The 23,527-nt window shown below is 34.7% G+C and overlaps 1 protein-coding gene across 11 annotated transcripts in view; it reads right to left on the reverse strand.

Moving 5' to 3' along the window:
* Positions 1 to 23,052, reverse strand: part of LOC149842280 (uncharacterized) — a 168,235-nt gene extending 145,183 nt beyond the window's left edge. For 2 of the 11 annotated variants that reach the window (XR_016431045.1, XR_016431046.1), the window contains exons 1-4: positions 23,003 to 23,052; positions 21,444 to 21,516; positions 11,658 to 11,825; positions 11,255 to 11,541 (exon numbers count right to left, since the gene is read on the reverse strand). Coding sequence is in view for 3 of the 11 variants with exons in the window: in XM_090001348.1 (XP_089857474.1) it covers positions 11,428 to 11,541; positions 11,658 to 11,825; positions 21,444 to 21,516; positions 23,003 to 23,049 (402 nt within the window). In the remaining 8 variants the exon portion in view is untranslated. Of the gene's footprint in view, positions 1 to 10,112; positions 11,542 to 11,657; positions 11,826 to 21,443; positions 21,522 to 21,706; positions 21,776 to 21,957; positions 22,005 to 22,131; positions 22,586 to 23,002 lie in introns of those variants that run through there. The other 9 variants (XM_090001351.1, XR_016431049.1, XR_016431048.1 and 6 more) reach the window with 9 other exon arrangements.
* Positions 23,053 to 23,527: the final 475 nt, after the last annotated feature.

Genomic DNA, 23,527 nt, shown 5'->3' on the forward strand with positions numbered 1-23,527 from the left:
TTGCGATCAGACACGGCACCATGTATATAACGACATAGTTTTCTAAATTTTAGGTAACTGAACGTCTTACCATGTCACTCACGTTTACATTCCATCTTGTCGTAGATGAAATTAAGAATGCGTTGTTGTCAAACACGGCACCATATACATCACTACATAGTTTTCTAACAGAACGTTGTATCTTGTTAGTTACACCTTTACATCCCATCTTGTTGTTGATAGATATTATGAATGCCTTATTGTCAAACACGACACATTGTATATAACGACTTATTTTTCTAAAGTTGAGGTAAATGAACATCCTATCTTGTCACTCACTCTTACATTTCATCTTCTTGTAGATGGAATTAAGCATGCCCTCTTATCAAATATGGCACCATGTAGTTTTCTAACAAAACGCCGTACCTTGTAACCCACACCTTTGCATTCCATCGTGTTGTTGATGAAATTATGAACGCTCAGCGGCCAAACGTGGTACTATATACATAACGATTTAGTTCTCTAAATTTGAGGTACTGAACGTCCCATTTTGTCACTCACGTTTACATTCCATCTTGTAGTAGATGGTATTATTAATGCCTTGCTCTCAAACACAACACCATGTATATCACTATATAGTTTTCTAACAGTACGTCATTTCTTATCACTCACACCTTTACATTCCAGCTTGATGTTGATGGAATTATGAATGTCTTGCGGTCAAACACGGCACCATGTAAATAACGGCATAATTTTCTAAATTTCAGGTAACTGAACGTCTTATCTTGTCACTCACGTTTACATTCTATCTTGTTGTAGATGGAATTATAAATGCCTTGGTGTCAGACACGGCACAATGTACATCACTACGTAGTTTTCTAACAGAATGTCCTATCTTGTCACTCATACCTTCACATTTTGTCTTGTTGTTGATGGAATTATGAAAGTCTTGTGGTCAAACACGGCACCATGTACATAACAACATAATTTTCTAAATTTAAGGTAATTGAACATCCTATCTTGTCACTCACGTTACATTACATCTTTTTTAGATGGAATTATGGATGCCCTTTTCTCAAACACGGGACCATGTACATCACTACGCAGTTTTCTAACAGAAATTCGTATCTTGTCACTCGCACCAATAGATTCCATCTTGTTGTTGATGGAATTATGAATGCCTTATGGTCAAACATGACACCATGTATATAACGACATAGTTTTAAAAATTCGAGATAACGGAACATCCTATCTTGTCATTCACATTTACATTCCATCTTAATGTAGATGAAATTATGAATGCCTTGTACTCAAATACGACACTATGTAATTCACTACTCTGTTTTCTAACAGAACGTAATATCTTGTCACTCACACCTTTCATCTTGTTGTTGATGGAAATATGAATGCCTTATGGTCAAACACGGCACCATGTATATAACGACATACTTTTCCAAATTTGAGGTGACTGAACGTCCTATCTTGTCAATCATGTTTACATTATATCTTGTTGTAGATAAAATTATGAATGCCTTATAGTAAAATATGGCAATATGTACATCACTATGTAGTTTTCTAAGAGAACGTCGTTTCTTGTCACTCACATCTTTACATTCCAGCTTGTTATTGATGGAATTATGAATGTCTTGCGGTCCAACACGGCACCATGTAAATAATGACATAATTATCTAATTTTAAGGTAACGGAACATCTTATCTTGTCACTCACGTTTACAATTCATCTTGTTGTAGATGGAATTATAAATGCCCTGTGGTCAAACAGGGCACCATGTACATCAACACGTACTTTTCTAACAGAACGTCGTACCTTGTCACTCACACCTTAGATTACATCTTGTTGTTGTTGAAATTATGAATGCCTTATGATCAAACTCGACAGCATGTATATAACGACATAGTTTTCTAAACTTGAAAAAATTGAACGTCCTATCTCGTCACTCATGTTAACATTCCACCTTATTGTAGATGGAATTACAAATGACTTTTTGTGAAACACGGCACCATGTACATCACTATGTAGTTTTCTAAGAAAACGTCATATATTGTCACTCACGACTTTGCATTCCATCTTGTTGTAAATGGAATTATGAATGCCTTGTAGTCAAACATGGCACCACGTATAAAATGACATAGTTTTCTAAATTTGAGGTAACAGAACGTCCTATCTCGTCACTCGCGTTTACATAACGTCTTGTTGTAGATGGAATCATGAATGCCTTGTTGTCAAACACGGCACCATGTACTTGACTGCATGGTTTTCTAACTGAACATATTTTCTTGTCACTCACATCTTTACATTTCATCTTGTTGTTGATGAAGTTATGAATGACTTGCGGTCAAACACGGCACCATGCATATAACGACATAGTTTTTTAATTTTGAGGTAAGTAAACGTCCTATCTTATCACTCATGTTTATATTTCATCCTGTTGTAGATGGAATTATGAATGCCTTGTTAAACACGACAACATGTACATCACTACAAAGTTCTCTAACAGAACGCCGTACCATGTCACTCACACCTTTATATTTCATCTTGATGTTAGTGGAATTATGAAAGTCTTGTAGTCAAACACAACACCATGTACATAACCACATAATTTTCTAAATTCAAGGTAACTAAACGTCCTATCTTGTCACTCACATTTATATTTCATCTTGTTGTAGATGGAATTATGGATGCCCTTTTGTCAAACACGGGACCATGTACATCACTACGTAGTTTTCTAACATAAATTCGTATCTTGTCACTCACACCTTTACAATGCATCTTGTTGTTGATGGAATTGTGAATGCCTTATTGTCAAACACGACACCATGTTTTCAAAATTTAAGATAATTTAACGTCATATCTTGTCACTCATGTTTACATTCCATCTTATTGTAGATGAAATTATGAATGCTTTGTTCTCAAATACGACACCATGTAATTCACTATTCAGTTTTCTAACAGAACGTCATATCTTGTGACTCACACCTTTACATTCCAACTTGTTCATGGAATTATGAATGTCTTATTGTCAAACACGACACCAAGTATATAACGACATAGTTTTCAAAATTTGAGATAACTGAACGTCATATCTTGTCACTCACCTTTACATTCCATCTTGTTGTAGATAAAATTATGAATGCCTTGTTCTTAAATACGGCACCATATAATTCACTATTCAGTTTTCTAACAGAACGACGTATCTTGTCACTAACACCTTTACATTTCATCTTGGTGTTGATGGAAATACGAATGCCTTGTGGTCAAACACGACACCATGTATATAACAACATACTTTTCTAACTTTGAGGTGACTGAACGTCCTATCTTGTCAATCATGTTTACATTATATCTTGTTGTAGATAGATTTATGAATGACTTATACTAAAATATGGCAATATGTACATCACTATGTAGTTTTCTAACAGAATGTCATATCTTGTCACTCACATCTTTACATTCCATCATGTTAACGAAATTATGAAGGTCTTGCGATCAAACACGACACCATGTATATAACGACATAGTTTTCTAAATTTTAGGTAACTGAACGTATTACCATGTCACTCACGTTTACATTCCATCTTGTCGTAGATGAAATTAAGAATGCGTTGTTGTCAAACAGGGCACCATATACATCACTACATAGTTTTCTAACAGAACGTTGTATCTTGTTAGTTACACCTTTACATCCCATCTTGTTGTTGATAGATATTATGAATGCCTTATTGTCAAACACAACACATTGTATATAACGACTTATTTTTCTAAAGTTGAGGTAAATGAACATCCTATCTTGTCACTCACTCTTACATTTCATCTTCTTGTAGATGGAATTAAGCATGCCCTGTTATCAAATATGGCACCATGTAGTTTTCTAACAAAACGTCGTACCTTGTAACCCACACCTTTGCATTCCATCGTGTTGTTGATGAAATTATGAACGCTCAGCGGCCAAACGTGGTACTATATACATAACGATTTAGTTCTCTAAATTTGAGGTACTGAACGTCCCATTTTGTCACTCACGTTTACATTCCATCTTGTTGTAGATGGAATTATTAATGCCTTGTTGTCAAACACAACACCATGTATATCACTATATAGTTTTCTAACAGTACATCATTTCTTATCACTCACACCTTTACATTCCAACTTGATGTTGATGGAATTAAGAATGTCTTGCGGTCAAACACGGCACCATGTAAATAACGGCATAATTTTCTAAATTTCAGGTAACTGAACGTCTTATCTTGTCACTCACGTTTACATTCTATCTTGTTGTAGATGGAATTATAAATGCCTTGGTGTCAAACACGGCACAATGTACATCACTACAAAGTTTTCTAACAGAATGTTGTATCTTGTCACTCATACCTTTATATTTCTCCTTGTTGTTGATGGAATTTTGAAAGTCATTGTGATCATCGCAACGTGTTTCCTCTTTTTCCTTCTCCTTTCCTTTCTAACCTCTATTTCCCCTTTTGAAGGGTGAAAATAAAAGACAAGAAAAGAAGAGAGAAAAGAAAAGAAAGAAGAGAGAGGAACTCTTTTGCAAAGGTCTAACTTGACCTAAAATTTAAAAATATTTGAAAAATATTCGCCTCCGTTTTGAAAATTTGCGAAAAAAATTAAGAGACGGGATTCGCTCGTCGGTACGAGGTTCGACCGTTCCTGGCGCCTTTACCAGGGGTAATAGAACCAAGGATCGAACTTATGCGTTTTTGCTTTGCCTAAATATTGTCTAAGAATTTTTTCTAGGTCTAAGAGTGCACAAAGAATCATGCTTGTGTGAATGCAAATGTAGAAATATATGCTTTTGAGAAGAAGATTTTAGAACTTTGATTTTCCCAAGTGATTTTGAAATACATTTGAAGATACTTAAAGAAATGATTCAAATGGTTGCAATTGGTTTTGAAAAAGTTAGATTTTGAATCTAACTTAGAGCTTTGAACAAACGGATCTGGAAGAAGAGACTTGAAATTCTAAGTTTTGGAATAATCAGAATTTGGAAAATGATTTTGAATTTTAAAAAAGGAAAAGGAAATTTTGGAACTTGAGATAGAATTTCAAAGTCAAAATGGATTTTGAATTTGAATGGATTGATTCTGAAAAATGAATTCTTAATTTCAGAACCTGAAAAAGGAATTGAATTTGGATTTAAGAAATAGATTTGAAAATAGTTTTGGAAATAGGAATCCTAAACGGAATTGGATTTGAAAATCTGAAATCCAAGATGGAGTTTGATCCAAAATCTAGAATCCTAAATGGGACTGGATCCGAAGTCTGTGATCCAAGATGGAATTAAATCCAAAATCATGAATCCTAAATGGAATTGGATTTTGAAAATCCAAATGGGACTTTGAAGATGGATCTGAATTTTGGAAATCCATATTTGATTTTAAAAGTGGGCTTTAAACTTAGGAAAAATCAAATTTTGAGATTTAGAATAGATCTCAAAACCTTGATTTTGAATTGAGAATCAAGACTCAATCTTTAGATGGAACTTTGGAGATTTAAAAATAAATAAATAATAAATTTGATGTTAAACTTGAATCATAAGATGAATCTGGGAATTTCAAAGTTAAATTGAACTTTGAAACCTGATCTGAGATGTTAAATTGAATTTGAAATTAAATCCTGAAAATGAATTTGGAATTTCAAAGTTGAATTGAACTTTGAAATTTGTTTTGAATTGGAAATTGAATTTTGAAGATAAAAATGAATTTGAAATTTCAAAGTCAAATTGGACTTTGAAATTGAAGTTTTGAAATAACATAGAATTTGAGAATAGAAAGAAGAATTTGAATTTATAAGAATTGAAGATTGATTTGAGAAGTGAAAAAGATATTTAAAGAATTATCTCAAAATCACTTTGGATTTTAAAATAATATGAAAATAATATAATGTAATTCTATCCTAAATGATGAATCAATTTAAAAGAAATTGGAAAATTGAATTTGAAAAAACATATTTCATTCTTTAAATGAATTGAAATAAGATTGAAAATATAATACATTTCTGACTATGGTCATAAAATGTATTATATAATAATCATATCTAAATTAAAATGAAGAATAAAACACATTTTTGTGCCTTTATAGAGTTTAAGATGAAATTAACCCTCAATATATCCAGACTATGGCCATTGATATATATTTTGAGTTAATTTTAAATTAAGCTCTGATAAAGAAAGAAAATATTTAAAAAATATGATGATTTTTGAAAGGAGATCCAGTGTGGATCCAATGTTATTCCATAAAAGATGAAAATCCTAAGTTTTGTTCACATCTTGACTATGGTCGTTGATGCAAATCGTCAACTTAGGATTTAATCACCTTTAATTAGAATTGTGGACGTGCCATTCGTGTTCCCATTCGTGAATTTTTAAAGTAAAAGAGACAAATATCACAAAACAAGCAATTCTAGAAGATATGTAAAATATGGCAATATGTACGTCACTATGTAGTTTTCTAACAGAATGTCATATCTTGTCCCTCACATCTTTCTATTCCATCATGTTGTAAACGAAATTATGAAAGTCTTGCGATCAAACACGGCAGCATGTATATAACGACATAGTTTTCTAAATTTTAGGGAACTGAACGTCTTAGCTTGTCACGCACGTTTACATTACATCTTGTTGTAGATGGAATTATGAATGCCTTGTTGTCAAACACGGCACCATGTACATCACTACAAAGAATTCTAACAGAACGTCGTATCTTGTCAGTCACACCTTTACATTCCATCTTGTTGTTGATGGATTTTATGATTGCCTTATTGTCAAACACGGCACCTTGTATATAACGACTTAGTTTTCTAAAGTTGAGGTAATTGAACATCCTATCTTGTCACTAACGTTTACATTTCATATTCTAGTAGATGGAATTAAGCATGCCTAGTTATCAAACATGGCACCATGTAGTTTTCTAACAAAACGTTGTATCTTGTAACTCACACTTTTAAATTTCATCTTGTTGTTGATAGAAATATGAATGCCTTGTGGTCAAACACAACACCATCTATATAACGTCATAGTTTTCTAAATTTGAGGTAACTGAATGTCCTATCTTGTCACTCACGTGTACATTCCATCTTGTTGTACATAGAATTATGAATGCCTTGTTGTCAAACACGACACCATGTACATTACTGCATAGTTTTCTAACAGAACGTTGTTTATTGTCACTCACATCTTTACATTCCAACTTGTTGTTGATGGAATTATGAATGTCTTGCGGTCAAACACGACACCATGTAAATAACAAAATAATTTTCTAATTTTAAGGTAACAGAACGTCTTATCTTGTCACTCACGTTTGCATTTCACATTGTTGTAGATAGTGAATGCCTTGTTGTAAAACATGGCACCATGTACATCACTACGTAGTTTTCTAACAGAACGTCGTACCTTGTCACTCACACCTTACATTATATCTTGTTGTTGTTGAAATTATGAATGCCTTATGATCAAACTCGACACCATGTATATAACGACATAGTTTTCTAAATTTGAGAAAATTGAACGTCCTATCTCGTCACTCATGTTAACATTCCACCTTATTGTAGATGGAATTACAAATGACTTTTTGTGAAACACGACACCATGTACATCACTATGTAGTTTTCTAAGAAAACGTCATATCTTGTCACTCACGACTTTGCATTCCATTTTGTTGTAAATGGAATTATGAATGCCTTGTAGTCAAACATGGCACCATGTATAAAATGACATAGTTTTCTAAATTTGAGGTAACATAACGTCCTATCTCGTTACTCGCATTTACATGCGGTCTTGTTGTAGATGGAATCATGAATGCCTTGTTGTCAAACACGGCTCCATGTACTTGACTACATAGTTTTCTAACTGAACATCTTTTCTTGTCACACATCTTTACATTTCATCTTGTTGTTGATGAAATTATGAATGACTTGCGGTCAAACACGACACTATGCATATAATAACGACATAGTTTTTAAATTTTGAGGTAAGTAAATGTCCTATCTTGTCACTCATGTTCATATTTCATCTTGTTGTAGATGGAATTATGAACGTCTTGTTGTTAAACACGACAACATGTACATCACTACAATGTTCTCTAACAGAGCATCGTACCATGTCACTCACACCTTTATATTTCATTTTGTTGTTGAAATTATGAATGCCTTATGATCAAACTCGACACCATGTATATAACGACATAGTTTTCTAAATTTGAGAAAATTGAACGTCCTATCCCGTCACTCATGTTAACATTCGACCTTATTGTAGATGGAATTACAAATGACTTTTTGTGAAACACGACACCATGTACATCACTATGTAGTTTTCTAAGAAAACGTCATATCTTGTCACTCACGACTTTGCATTCCATCTTGTTGTAAATGGAATTATGAATGCCTTGTAGTCAAACATGGCACCATGTATAAAATGACATAGTTTTCTAAATTTGAGGTAACATAATGTCCTATCTCGTTACTCGCATTTACATGCGGTCTTGTTGTAGATGGAATCATGAATGCCTTGTTGTCAAACACGGCTCCATGTACTTGACTACATAGTTTTCTAACAGAACATCTTTCCTTGTCACTCACATCTTTACATTTCATCTTGTTGTTGATGAAATTATGAATGACTTGCGGTCAAACACGGCACTATGCATATAATAACGACATAGTTTTTTAATTTTGAGGTAAGTAAATGTCCTATCTTGTCACTCATGTTCATATTTCATCTTGTTGTAGATGGAATTATGAATGCCTTGCTGTTAAACACGACAACATGTACAACACTAGTCACTACAATGTTCTCTAACAGAGCATCGTACCATGTCACTCACACCTTTATATTTCATCTTCTTGTTAATGGAATTATAAAAGTCTTGCAGTCAAACACAGCACCATGTACATAACGACATAATTTTATAAATTTAAGGTAACTGAACATCCTATCTTGTCAATCATGTTTACATTCCATTTTATTGTAGGTGGAATTAGGAATGCCCTATTGTCAAACACGGGACCATGTACATCACTACGTAGTTTTCTAACAGAATGTCGTATCTTGTCACTCACACCTTTACATTCCATCTTGTTGTTGATGGAATTAAGAATGTCTTATCGTCAAACACGACACCATGTATATAACGACATAGTTTTCAAAATTTGCGATAATTGAACATCATATCTTGTCACTCACCTTTAAATTCCATCTTGTTGTATATGAAATTATGAATGCCTTGTTCTCAAATACGGCACAATGTAATTCACTATTCAGTTTTCTAACAATACGTCGTATCTTGTCACTCCCACCTTTATATTCCATCTTGTTGTTGATGAAATTATGAATGTTTTTTTGTCAAACACGGCACCATGTATATAACGAGATAGTTTTCTAAATTTAAGGTAACTGAACGTCGTATATCTGAGAGATAACCTTAATGATAGAATCTCAACTACTGGTTTTCGTGTCTTTTTAGGAGATTCTTTAATTGTCTGGAGATGCAAGAAGCAAAAAGTCTCACTGTCATCACTGAAACTGAATACAGTGCTATGGCAACTACCACAGTGGAACTCGTGTAGATACGAAGTCTTCTCAAAGATATGGGTTTAGACATCTTTGGACCTTCTAAGTTGTGCTACGACAACAAAAGTAAAATTTATATCGCCAGCAATCACATCTTCCATGAGCACACCAAGCATATAGAGATGGATTGTGACTATGTTCGTGATGAATATCTGAGAGGAATAGTTTCCCTACCATATGTCACATCAGAATAGCAGTTGGCGGACTTCTTCACGAAAGCTCTTCCTGCTCCCCATTTTATTTTTCTCCTTAACAAACTTTCGGTTATCTCCTCGTAAAGTTTGAGGAGGGTGTTAAAATACTTTATATATATATATATATTTAAAATACCTGATAGTGGTATTTTGATCATTTCACATAGTTATTTCTAGAAACCACTATTTTATTAAGTCTTTTATTTCTTTATTTTTTATTTTTTATTTTTTATTTTTTAATAACCTTCTTTTATTACATCATAAGGGTGTCCCACATAGAGTCATTGAAACCCCAACGACACTATGGAAAGCCCCCAATGGCCCCCCTCTTGTGCTCCTTTTTCTTGTATAAATTGGGGTCAGTCCCCCATGTATTCTTAAGCCTTAGAGCTCCTCTCTAATAAACTTCTTGTTATTTTTTATGTGTTGCCTTTTAAAGGCTTGTTGTATTGTCCCATAAGTGGACTTCTCTCTTATCTCTCTCTTGTATTTGTCCATTGAAGGACATTGTGAATGCATTAAGCATTCTTTATATTTCTGCATACTTCTTTACAATGTGAACATCACACTTCATATAATGAAGTGAAGTGCATCAACTTAAGCCAAAATGAAAAAATAAAACTGAACATGAGTCCCAAGTACTTAAAATTGAGGGTCAAAATAATGGCTCAATATGAAAGATGAACAGCTACACAACTTTTGGTGTCATATCTTCCAAAAGTTGTAATATACCATGCACTTTGTAACACTTACTGCATCTTCCTTTATAACATTACCATATTTAGTACATTTTTTATAATAGCACATTCCTTAGTTTCTTTACTATAAAGATTTAATACAAGGAGACAAGAAAAAAACAAATCAAAGGAAAAACTCAATATCAGAAATTAAAAAGACTGAATTTCAGTCACACTAAAGGATATCTGGTTCAGGATATACTGGTATCAAAACCCAAGAAGGCAACCTAAGTTGGACTTCTTCATGACAGATCCCCAATAATAAGTAAAATATTAAAAGAAAGTTAATCTTGTTAAGTTTTAAAAGCACAGGGCACTATTTAAACACACCGACTTCATACTTTCAAACACAAACTTCATTTGCATAGTAAATTCAGCCTTTAGAATGAATGCAATAGCCAAAAAGCAATTGTTCCAAGACACCACCAGGGAAAAGTTACTTAAACTACACAATATAAGAAAAAGAATAAGCTTGTGAAATACAGAAAATACAATTTGATCTAATCAATAGGATGCATAAACCATGTACTACAGCTGATGAAACTCAATCCTGTTCATAAAACAACATGAACAATGCACCACTAACAAGTCTTGTATAAGAACTTGTGGTGCCAGCAACATGCAAGATATCTGTAATCACATGAAAGCTACTCCTAAACACTATATTACATCTAACAAAAAATTTGTATAGACATCAATTTATGGTAGTTTATAGCAGGAATATGAAAAGGTTAGATTTTAACCTGAACATTTTTAGCAGGATCATACTGGTAGCGAACAAGCCTGGGAACTAATGAACGCACATAAGGCTGAAGAACTTCCCCAGCTTGTTTTGCTATTTTGGAGAATCAAAAAGCTGCAGCCCGCTTAGAATTTAATCAGGCTTGATAATTAGCTAGATCCATAAATTTGTAAATTAAGTCAGGCTGCCCCATCTCATTAGCCAGATTACAAAGTTCTTTATAAGTATTAAGCTTTCCACCACCAGGACTTTGACTAATGGTGCCCTCTTGAAATACTTCAGAATCTTCTGTCAACAGAAAAAATAGATTAGGTATCTAAGTCTGCTTGCCCTTTTCATCCTCAGAGACACAATGGAAAGAAAAATTTACTAAGGAAAAGCCTTAATGCAACACAATCTTGTACCTTTATAGCTTTCCTCCTCTTTGTTGTACCTGTGAGTGTGCCAACAAGTGCATTTACCAAGTCTCGTTTCATGGATGAGTTACCAATTTCATAAATAATACTCATGCCTTGAGATGCCAGCTCTTGCATAAGTTCATTTTGGTCACCAAGAAGATGAGAAAAAGCTTCCTGAAAAGCAATGAAGATTATGTACTGTTAGTAGTTTATCTTGTCCAGCCGGGATAGTGGAAAATTAAATTTCTAAACAAGAAACATGTTCCCCATTACATGCATAGTAACATGTGCGAAAAAAATGGCTATCTTTGATATCTCCTGGTTCCTGGTTAAGCCCTGATGGGTCCAATCAATTTTTTTGAGCTCATGATGTTATTGTGACACCCCAAAAATCCCGAACTTGTAAGTTTTAGGAAAATTTTAAAAGCCTTATAAACATTCATTTATCAGAGTTTTAAATAGTAATTCAACGAAAAATGGTATTTTTGAAACAAGTCAACAGACCTTGTGCGCATTTCTTGCGAAACCTTTTCTTTACACAATAGATTTGAAACTCCATACATTCAAAACCAAACAAAGTAAAAATGCAGTTTTAGTAATTTAGAGTTTGTACAAAAGAAGAATTTTCAAGGAAACCCTCATGCAAAAATCACAGAAATGTCCTCAGGAGCGAAACGTCAGGGAAAAAGTCTCATCTTGACACCATCACGTCATTGTGTCATCGCTTGTCGTACCGACGTAATTATTACTTATACCTATAAAATGGGTCAATTTCATGAAAAACTGGTAGGTGCACAGTAAGACAATATGAATCAAATCTAGCATAAGCATTTAATTCAAACATGATACGTAATTCAACAAATAATGTGAACATATCTAGCATATGAAAAAACATAATATGTAATTCAACAAGTAATGTGAACATATCTAATATATGCATCAAATTTGTACATGATACACAATTCAACAAGTAATACGACAAATCTAGCACAATGAGTTAATTAATGCATGATGCATAATTCAACAAGTAATGTGAGCAGAATAACCTTTGTTTCGATATTAGTTGATCTGCGCGTACGCACAGGCTCGAAACGTAAAAACAACTGAAACTAATCCGGGGGTTTGTTATGCTATGTATTTTCGATACCCCAGGTAGCTAGTTGAGTCCGCTCCTAAGGGAACGGCCAGTGACCGAGAGAGAATTCCTCAAAAGCATACGTAGCAAGGTATGCATCCAACTTCTGCAGAAGTCTATGGGATCTACCACCTAAGATAATTTTCGATAGTCTTGTCCATATGGGGAAACTCCATCTCCCAGCCCATATGGGAATCCAAAGGGGGAGCGTCACCTTCTAGAGGGCCCCTCTATTATAACAACTCAAAGAGAGAGAGGGGGGGGGGGGGGGGGGGAGAGAGAGAGAAGGGAAAATTGTGTTAGAGCAGCAAGGTGAGTGTGCATACTTGGTTTGAGACTTGTTTGGATCTGCAGAAGTGGCAGTGATGAAGGATGACACGCTGAGTGTCTCTAATCTCAAAAGGCTGCGGCAGCAGCCCAGGTGTGAATATGTTTAATATATAATGCAGCCTCTAATTAGGGCTATCATACAAAGGACTAAATAGCCCTTGATTATACAAACTAATTACACAACATGTTTGGATCTCGGATCCACATCAGACCCAAATCCAAACCCGGGATAATGCAATAAAGGATATAGCGTCTTAACAGCCTCCCTCAAGATGTGCATGCATTTGAATCATGCTCATCTTGCCTTTAAGAAACCAGCATCTTTTAACTGTTAGCCCTTTAGTGAACAAATCTGCAATTTGATTCTCCGTTCCAATATATCTTGCTTCTATTTCTCTATCCTCAATCTTCTACCTGATGAAGTGTCGATCTATTTCAATATGCTTTGTCCTTCCATGATGTATAGGATTTAATGAGATCTTTATAGCACTTTGATTATTGCATAATAAAATAGATTTTGGTAAAAGTTCTCCTAGCTCAACCAAAAGATGTCTAATCCATGTTAATTCGGATGTGACGGAAGTCAGCGCACGATATTCCGCTTCTGTGCTAGATCTTGCAACTGTTAAAATATGTGTACTCGTACACATATATGTATGTTGAAATATAATCCTTAAATGTACATATATATATTTATATATATATAAAGATACGTATACATATATATATGTATATGTATCTCTATTTATATATATAAATATATATATTTTCTCTTCCTAAAATACCCTCAAGGGTATTCTTGTAATTTGTCATTTTACACATATTCCAATTGGAATATGCATTGTAATGTTTCTTTTATTTTCTGTTTTTTTATTTTTTTGTTTTTCGTTTTCGTACCATATTGGGAGCCTCCCAATAGAGACGTTGGGAGCCCCCAACGGTCACAAATGTGACCGTTGGGGGCTCTCCAACGTCTCCTTTGGGAGCCCCCAAGGTGGTCCCTTTTTTTGCTTATAAATAGGGGCTTTCCCCTTTGTATTCTTCACTCCAAGAAGGAGCTTTTGCTCCATGTAATGGGTGTTACACCCTTATTTTCTTCAATGATATTAACTTATGCCTCATAGGCATTTTTGCCCCTTTGTGGGTTTATGTGTTAGCACATTATGTGCTTGTGTTTTCCCTTTAGTGGGTATATTCGCACTTCATGTGCATGTGTATTGGTTCATTATTGAACCTAATATATTCAAAGCCGCTTCTTTACATGGTGTCAGAGCAAGGTTACGATGGGGTTGTCTCTTGGTGCAACGGAAAGCGTGGTGCTCAAGAAATGGTGAAGTATTCATTGTTCCTCTCTTTTTTTAGAAGTTTTCGGTATGTATCTTTTTTCTTAACATATTATGCATTATGAAACTATTTTTCTTGCACATTTAGTGTTTTTGATAGTTGAATCATTTCCTTTCACATTTCGCGTGTTCGTATATTTTAAAATATCTACTTTTAAATTTGATAAACTTGTTTATTATTCAAATATATAATTCTTGGTTATATATTTATCGATTCCTCATCACATATAATAGTAATTTATGTTTTGCAAAATTGTTTTTCAATTATGTGAGATTTATGATTTTTCCATAAGAATTTCGTGATTAACCTATAAGTTAACTTTTTATATACGATTTCTTGCTAAATTAATGATCTTTGCTTAAAAACTCTTGTGTATGGTTTTTTTGGTGCATTTTTTTTTATAACTTATATAATTCTTGTATAAGTTAATGATCTTTGCTATATTTTGATATAATTCTTGTATGAGAATTTCTCACATCTAAATCTTTGTAGTTTATTTTTTTATGAACCCTAAGTAGTTCTTGTTAATGATAAATATTTATGAACTCCTAAAAGTCTCTCAATGGTTTTGGTTTAGTTAAAGAATTTTGAACAATTATTTGTGATAAATATGTTGTATGAACCATTGTGTTCATTAGGAGAGATCTTTTAAAAATCTTCTCACACTATATAGAATGCATAGTATATCTATTGCATCCTTTGGTATAAAAGATTTCATTAATTTTCGATTTTTCTTCTAATGATGCAACTTTATAAACATGTTTGTTTGTATTTTTCACATAAGGTTTCAAAACCTCTTGATTGTATCTCTAAGGATGCCTACATTGGCCATAATATGGTCCTCTTTGTCTTAAATTGCATTTATCAAGCATATAATTGCATAATTAAAGCTTGAGAGACTCAAGCATTTGTTCCTTTTTATGAAATACATGCATTATTGCATGTTTGTCTTTATTACGCTTTTTGTGTATTTTGTTCAAGTGATTGTGAGAGTGTCTTCATACACTTCTTTTATAAAATATTTATGCTTGTATGCGTATTGTCTATTCATAGACATTTTCACATGGTACTCTCTTTTCAATAAAGAGATGTTTTTATTGCCTTCTTTAGGGCTTGTGTTTGTTTTTATCCCTTAATGGACTTGTAGGATTGTTTCTTTTATCATTATAAATGCTTCCGCAATATCTTGGTACATGTTGTCCTAAATTTACACATTTAAGATTATTGTTATTTTACATCTTGGTATACATATAATTGCAAATTATAAAAGCTTGATTTGTTTCTTGGATTATTCTAATTTTTTTCTCACACATGACATAGCTTAAATATTTCATGTTGTATCTTTTTATAATGATCATGATTGAACATAATTTCGTATATATGCAACATTATTGTTATATGGCATATTGTTGTGATTAATTATGTTGGACCTTTGAGTCGGCCCTCTTTGTAAAATCACATATTTGGAAAATGTTTTCCCTAAGAGTTTTTTGCCCTTTTATGGCATTTATCTTTTATCCATCACAAAGTATATGATGCATCAATCCTTTTTTATGGCCTTATTGTTATATTAGAGATAATCATTAAGTTGAGTTATAGGCACCTTGTGTTATGTCATTTTAGATTGTTCGCTTGCCATATTATAGATGGTGATTGAGGTGAGTTATGGGCACCTTGGGACTCTAGAATGATTTGGTATATGATCTCTAATTATGAGTGTGTCACTCGTTTGATTTTGGCCATTGATCTTATGGATGCTCTTTTTATATATGTGATGAAAATATGGTGTTTGAAACCTTAAATGTTTTAAGGTATATTAAAATCAAGGTTTTAGGGATTATTGCCCAACCTTTTATTGTTTATGAAACTTATGTGTGCATTTGCACATTTTGTGATTTCGTGCTTTTATGCACAAGTGTTTCATGTGTTATTGGTGTGTGTATGTTCACACATTTATATTGTTCTATCGGTTTTAGTATCTTGTTGAAGATACTTTTACATAGTTTATTCCAAAATATGGTATTCTTTTTTGAAAAATATTGTTTTATTGATTCAAGGTTTTATTTATATGTTTGTCATTACAAGTTTTATTGCCTCAAAAGTCTTCTCCACTTATACCTCTTATCTAAGTGTCATCATACATAGACAAGAATTTTATTACACCTTTGTGTGTTGGTAGCCCTTTGTTGGCTTTCTTCTCTTGGTCTAGTAGCTGAACACACTTGTCTTGAGTGTTATTATATGTAGACAAGGCGCGTTAATTCACACCATGGTGTGTGATTTTAGTCCATGTTGGCATTTGTGTCCTTGTTCTAGTCGTTGCAATGTATGCTCATGGTTGGCTTCTTTTACTCATTTCAAGTGTCATTTTATGTAGACAAGAGATGTATTGTGTTTTAGCCCATGATTGGCTTGATACTCTTGTTCTAGTAGCTGAACATACTTGTTTTTTAGTGTCTTTTTACGTAGACAAGAGATGCTTTTGGTCCATGTTGGCATGTATTCTCTTGTTCTTGTCGCTGATACACTCATTTCAATTATTATTACATGTAGACAAGAGGTATTTTTACACACCTTTGTGTGTGTCTTTTGGCCTTTAATGGCATTATGGTTATGTTCTTTTTCTAGTAGCTTATACACTTGATTTGTAGGTTTTGGAGGACTAATGAGGTAGTTGCTTGTAGTGTATGAACTACTATTGAAAATTTCAAAATTTCATTCATAACTTGTGTTTTTAGATACAAGTGAATCATATCTATGATATGTTTCTAAATCAAATTGATATTTTAGCATTTAATCTATATATTAAGTGCTTACAGTTTTTCGGTCACTTTTGTATTTGATATGTAAAATGAGTCTTTTGTCTCAAATGATATTCATTCTTGAATCTTGGGTGGATGTTTTAACATACTTTGTCAAATCATGCTTCTTATATATGACATTTGTTTGACATAGATCTTCTCCTTAAAGATGTGAAGAACTTTACTGTTGATCTATGTGTGTTAAATATACTTTTATAAAGCCCCTCTTATTGAAGTTCATATTCGTCATGCATTTTTAACATTTGTATCCGTTTTCATTTTGACTAAAGTATGTTTGGAGCATGTTCATTAATGATTTATTTAAGTATTAATTTATTTTATGATAGTATATGCATATGCTCATTATGGCCTTTTAGGCCCTCATTCAATAAAACATATGTAGCTTATGTTTCTTCGTAGGCTTATTGTGGTGTCCCTTAATGGACCATCTTGTTATTCCTCATTATGGGGTTGTGTTTGTCCAATGTTGGACCTTATGAATGCGTTATGCACTTTTGCAATTTGTTTCCGCCCACTATTTAACATGATATATGATTTTGAAACCTTGGTTTTCTAAATTTTATTTTCATGCTAAAGTAATTATCCTATCCTGTGCTTCAAATTTCTATACATAAGTTATAATTTTGCACCTTGTTAGGAATGTTCCATTTGAGTAAAGTGCAAAGATATTTTTTACTTGTTCTTTGTTGTTATTCTACAAGATCTTGGAGATAGGATAAAAAGAAGTACCCTGGATGGATCGGGAAATGTGTTCACCATTAGAAGGCAATTCAAGGAAGGCATTTTCAAGTTTCAATAGCATCCTTACTGAAGCCTCTTAGAGTCTTGTCCTTTTTTCAATCTTTTCGTTTCCCCGCAAAGATTGAGGGGGGGGGTGTTAAAATATGTGTACTCGTACACATATATGTATGTTGAAATATAATCCTTAAATGTACATATATATATTTATATATATATAAAGATACGTATACATATATATATATATATGTATACGTATCTCTATTTATATATATATATATACATATTTTCTCTTCCTAAAATACCCTCAAGGGTATTCTTCTAATTTGTCATTTTACGCATATTCCAATTGGAATATGCATTGTAATATTTCTTTTATTTTCTGTTTTTTTATTTTTTTGTTTTTCGTTTTCGTACCATATTGGGGGCCTCCCAATAGAGACGTTGGGAGCCCCCAGCGTCTCTATTGGGAGCAAAAGCTCCTTCTTGGAGTGGAGCAAATGTGACCGTTGGGGGCTCTCCAACGTCTCCTTTGGGAGCCCCCAAGGTGGTCCCTTTTTGTGCTTATAAATAGGGGCTTTCCCCTTTGTATTCTTCACTCCAAGAAGGAGCTTTTGCTCCATGTAATGTGTGTTACACCCTTATTTTCTTCAATGATATTAACTTATGCCTCATAGGCATTTTTGCCCCTTTGTGGGTTTATGTGTTAGCACATTATGTGCTTGTGTTTTCCCTTTAGTGGGTATATTCGCACTTCATGTGCATGTGTATTGGTTCATTATTGAACCTAATATATTCAAAGCCGCTTCTTTACACCAACAACCCTTTGCTTTTTACTGCTCCATGAAACTAAGTTTCTTCCAAGAAAGACACAATAACCAGTTAGTGACCTTCTTTCATCTGGATCTCCAGCCCAATCTGCATCTGAATATGCCATTAACATTAATTGCTTTTTATGTCAACATTATTCATGTGGTTACTCTCCCAATCTTCCACCTTAGTTTGATGCTCATTGATTGCTTTAATGTGATCTTCACCATCAAGGGCCTTTTCGATGCCACCTTCAATCTTGGTGAGCTTCAATGTTGGTTCAGGAGTGGTCCCCATCACGAAGCCCCATAGCTGTTTTCCACGAAGGTGATTCTCCATAGTCGACGCCCACATCAAATAATTTGATTCGTTGAGTTTGAAGGAAAATTCAACTCGTGTGTCGTGCTCCATGATGACAAAGAGAGGTAGAGATGAGAAAGAACTTAGAAAAATACTTTCAAGATTACAAATAACCCAATTGGCTCTGATACCATAATGAATAATGCAAAAATACAAATTGCAAGATAACTCTTAGAAGAGTTTAACAAAGAGCCAAGAATCATACGCACATAATGTGCACAATACACAAACCCACTAAAGGGGAAATGCCAAAAAGGAAAATGGAATATTATTAAGTAAAAAGATGAGCACAAGCACACATACAAGAGGGGAGAGCCCCTGAATTTATAGAGAAAGGACAAACTTACAAGAGGGGGCCATTGGAGCTCCCAATATAGTCGTTGGGGAGCCGCGATGGTCATATTAATGACCGTTGGGGACCCCAACGACTATAATAGTGGGGCCCCCAATGGTCCCAATTACATGAAAAAGAAAAAGAAAAAGAAAAAAGGGAAAAAAAGAATACAAAAAATGAAAAAGAAAAAAACTAAGAAAAAATAAAAGGTACAGTCAAATTACCAAAATACCCCTATCAGGTATTTTGATATAAATACATAAAGAAGAATATATATATATATTAACATTCATATTACCAACTCTCGTGATGCATATCAAGTAACTAGATTTACCATGAATAGCATGTCTAATAAAGAAAAATATTTCTAAGACCAATTACCAAGTGATATTTTCTTGCATTGTGAAGTAAATTTGCTTCACCATCCTTTAATGCTTTGTTCATAGGACTTAATGTCAAAGACAGTTCATGATCTTTCATAATGCTTTAATTAAGAGGACCATAGAATGTACAATATCTTCTCAGGGTTAACATCTGCCACCTCCCCATTAATTTTATTCAGCAAACCATATTATAGCTCAACGGCATCCTTCACCTAAAATTCATGTTTTATGACCACTTCACTTATAATGTTTGTCAACATGACACAAAACCAATACAAACACCAAACACGCAGTAACACTTTACAGACATGGTCAATCTCCTAGGGACATGATTAACACTGCACTGCTTCATCCATCTTTTATCAGTCTTAGTAAGATCTTCGAATTCTCAACTAGGATTGGTTATTTCATGTTTATTAATCATAATGGCATGAAATTTTTGTTCGAAAAATTGCACTTATAATATGATGTTCACACACACACACACACACACAAAGAGGAATTGAAATCCATGTTAATATATATATATATATATGTATCTTAGATATGCATGTAATAGGTAATGCCTGTTAGGGGTATTTTAGTCATTTTCATTTATCTAATTGGGACTGTTCATTAGGAGAAGATTTGTAAAAATCATTTTTTATTTTTCTTATTTTATTTTTTCAGGTTTATAGCTGCTGGGACTAGCCCAACTAGCCATTGGGCTAGTCCAACGGCTAGTTGGACTAGCCCCTTAGCTCCCTTGTTTGCTCTATAAAAGGGGATCTCCCCCATGTATTTTCTTTATGCTTTCTCAAGCATATTTGAGTAATATAAAAAATTATTTTTTATGTTGTGACTCCTTGTGAATTTTGTATCTTGCCCATAAGTGGCTCTTTGTATTCGTGAACTTTTGTATGTTCTTGTAGCCTTTAGAGGCATTCATTTTGTGCACATTTTTCTTGTTTGATTACACATGTATCATAGTTATATAAGACCCCCATGCCACACCAAGCAATCCCATGTTGCATCCAATACCATATCAACATCTATGTGGCATATTGAAACTTACCATTAAAGAATCAATTGACTACATCTAAGTGCTTCTACTCTTCTATTATCCAATTATCACAATCTTGTCAAGATACATAAGTAAAATTGTTTACCATCCATGTTTTAATGAAAAGAGAACAATCAATTTGTCCTTTAGAGAAGAACATGGCAGTTGACATAGTGGACGAATCTTTTAAACATAAAGTCCATTGTCTACTGATCCACCATAGTATTGTTCACACCAAGCAAGCCTGTGTTGTTCCCAATACCATATCCATGTCTATGTGGCATATTGGAACTTGCTATTCAAGAATCAATTGAGCACATCTAAGTGATTCAAAGCTATTATCGTCCAGTTACCACAATCTTGTCAACATGGATAAACAAAACTGTCTTACCATGCATGTTTTGGTGAAAAGAGAGCAATCAATTTGGCCTTTAGAAAAGGTCATGGAAGTTGACAAAATGAATCAATAAAGAAAAAGGGGAAAAGGAACCAACCCAGGGATCCATGGCAGGCAAATCCATACCCATCTTCAAATTGATAAATAGCTGCCCATCATAAACCTCACGCCTGGTCTGATAAATATTTTGAAGGATTAGAATCGACAAACAAGAAAGCATACAAGACTCTCTTAACAACTAAATCAATTTACAAAAGCGTGTCGACCTTCACAGACAACACAAATACATCACTTAACTTGACCCAGAACTTTTTGAAAAGAGCATGCAAAACCTAAAGGACAAAGAACCCTATAACTCACCAATCGAAACAACCTCGTTTGAGTACAAATCATTCGAAAGGAAGATCGACACAATATATCATGAATTTCCTACACGAATTTGATTAAAAATAGTGTAGGAAAACTGATAGGCGGTGAGTATGCTAAAAACACCGGCAGGCGGTGAGTATGCTAAAAACACCGGCAGGCGGTGCGTATGCTAAAAACACCAATAGGCTAAAAACAAATCGATTGGAAAAAAAAGAAAATAGTAAACGATCAAACTGTCTTACACCGTCTGGCACTCCGCGGCATTAATCTCACGCGTCCGTGCGTTTTCCTGCCTCAACGAGCAAGAAACCACGGTGAGATCAAAACAATCGCACAGTAGACCCACAAAAACCAAAACCAGAGAAAGAAAAAATGAAAATCGAAAGAAGAAAGCAGGAAAACGCATCGAAACTCACAGGCGGCCTCGTTTACATTCCTAATGAGAACCCAGCGAGCAGGACGGTGATGCTGAGATCAAACGGGACGCGATCCTCCTCCCTCTCCGCACATTCCCGGGAATCCTCCGTCCGGTCGGGTTCCTTCCGGAAGAAGAAGCATAATACGTCACTCCGCAGCCTAGAACTCACGTACAGCGAAGGAGATCTCGAGAAGAATCGCCTCGAGTAGACGATCATCACAGAGCTCCGACCGTGGAGAGGCGGAGCGGAAGGGAAGCAGAAGCCACGCGGAAACGGCGGCGAGAGTCGGCAGGCGATGAAGGAGGGCATGGATGACGAGATTAGGGTTTCGAATGGCCCGAGAGTCAGAGATCGTCTCTGGTACTCGATAGAAAAAAGGGGAAGATGGCGATGCGCTCTGCAAGAGCTTCCAGAGACGTCGCTCTTCTTGTTCTTGCTCTTTTAACGACTTAAATCTGGCTTACTTTCCCCCGCTTATAAGCGTGTGGAAGGAGTACTTGCTTAATAAAAGGCCCTCCATTGGTCGGAATTTACAATTTTGCCATATCTTGGTGAGTTAATTGCGTATCGAGTACGCTTTAGGTGTAAACTCTGGTGCGAGAATCGGAACTAAATTGGGTTGAAGAGAACCTTTTTTAAGCCTGTGCATTAGTCCAATTTAAAATTATTAATATATACAAATACAATTCACCAATTGAAACAACCTCGTTTGAGTACAAATCATTCCAAAGGAAGATCGACACAATAGATCATAAATTTCCTACACGAATTTGATTAGGGTTCGTGTAGGAAAACCGGTAGGTGGTGCTTATGCTAAAAACAAAAGGATTGGAAAAAAATAAAATAGTAAATGATCAAACTATCTTACTCGGAGAGATACACAATCTGGCACTCTGTGGCATCAATCTCACGCATCCCTGCGTTCTCCTGCCTCAAAACCATGCTGAGATCAAAACAAACGCACACTAGACCCACAAAAAACAAAACCTGAGAAAGAAAAAATGAGAATCGAAAGATGAAGGCAGGAAAACGCATCGAAACTCACAGGCGGCCTCGTTTACGGTCCGAAGGCAAACCCAACGAGCAGGACGGCGAGGTTGAGATCAAACGTACGGAAAGTGATCGTCCTCAACGGCATCAATCTCACCCATGCGTTCTCCTGCCTCAACGAGCAAGAAACCATGCTGATATCAAAACAAACGGACACTAGACCCACAAAAACCAAAACCTGAGAAAGAAAAAATGAAAATCGAGAGAAGGCAGAAAACACATCGAAACTCACAGGCGGTCTCGTTTACGCTCCCAAGGCGAACCCAGAGAGCAGGACGGCGAGGTTAATCAAACGTACGGGACGCGATCGTCCTCAGTGGCATCAATCGCACGCGTCCCTGCG

The sequence above is a fragment of the Nuphar pumila genome, chromosome 3 (genome assembly GCF_984573655.1).
Source record: "Nuphar pumila chromosome 3, dmNupPumi1.hap1.1, whole genome shotgun sequence".
Classification (NCBI taxonomy): Eukaryota; Viridiplantae; Streptophyta; class Magnoliopsida; order Nymphaeales; family Nymphaeaceae; genus Nuphar; species Nuphar pumila.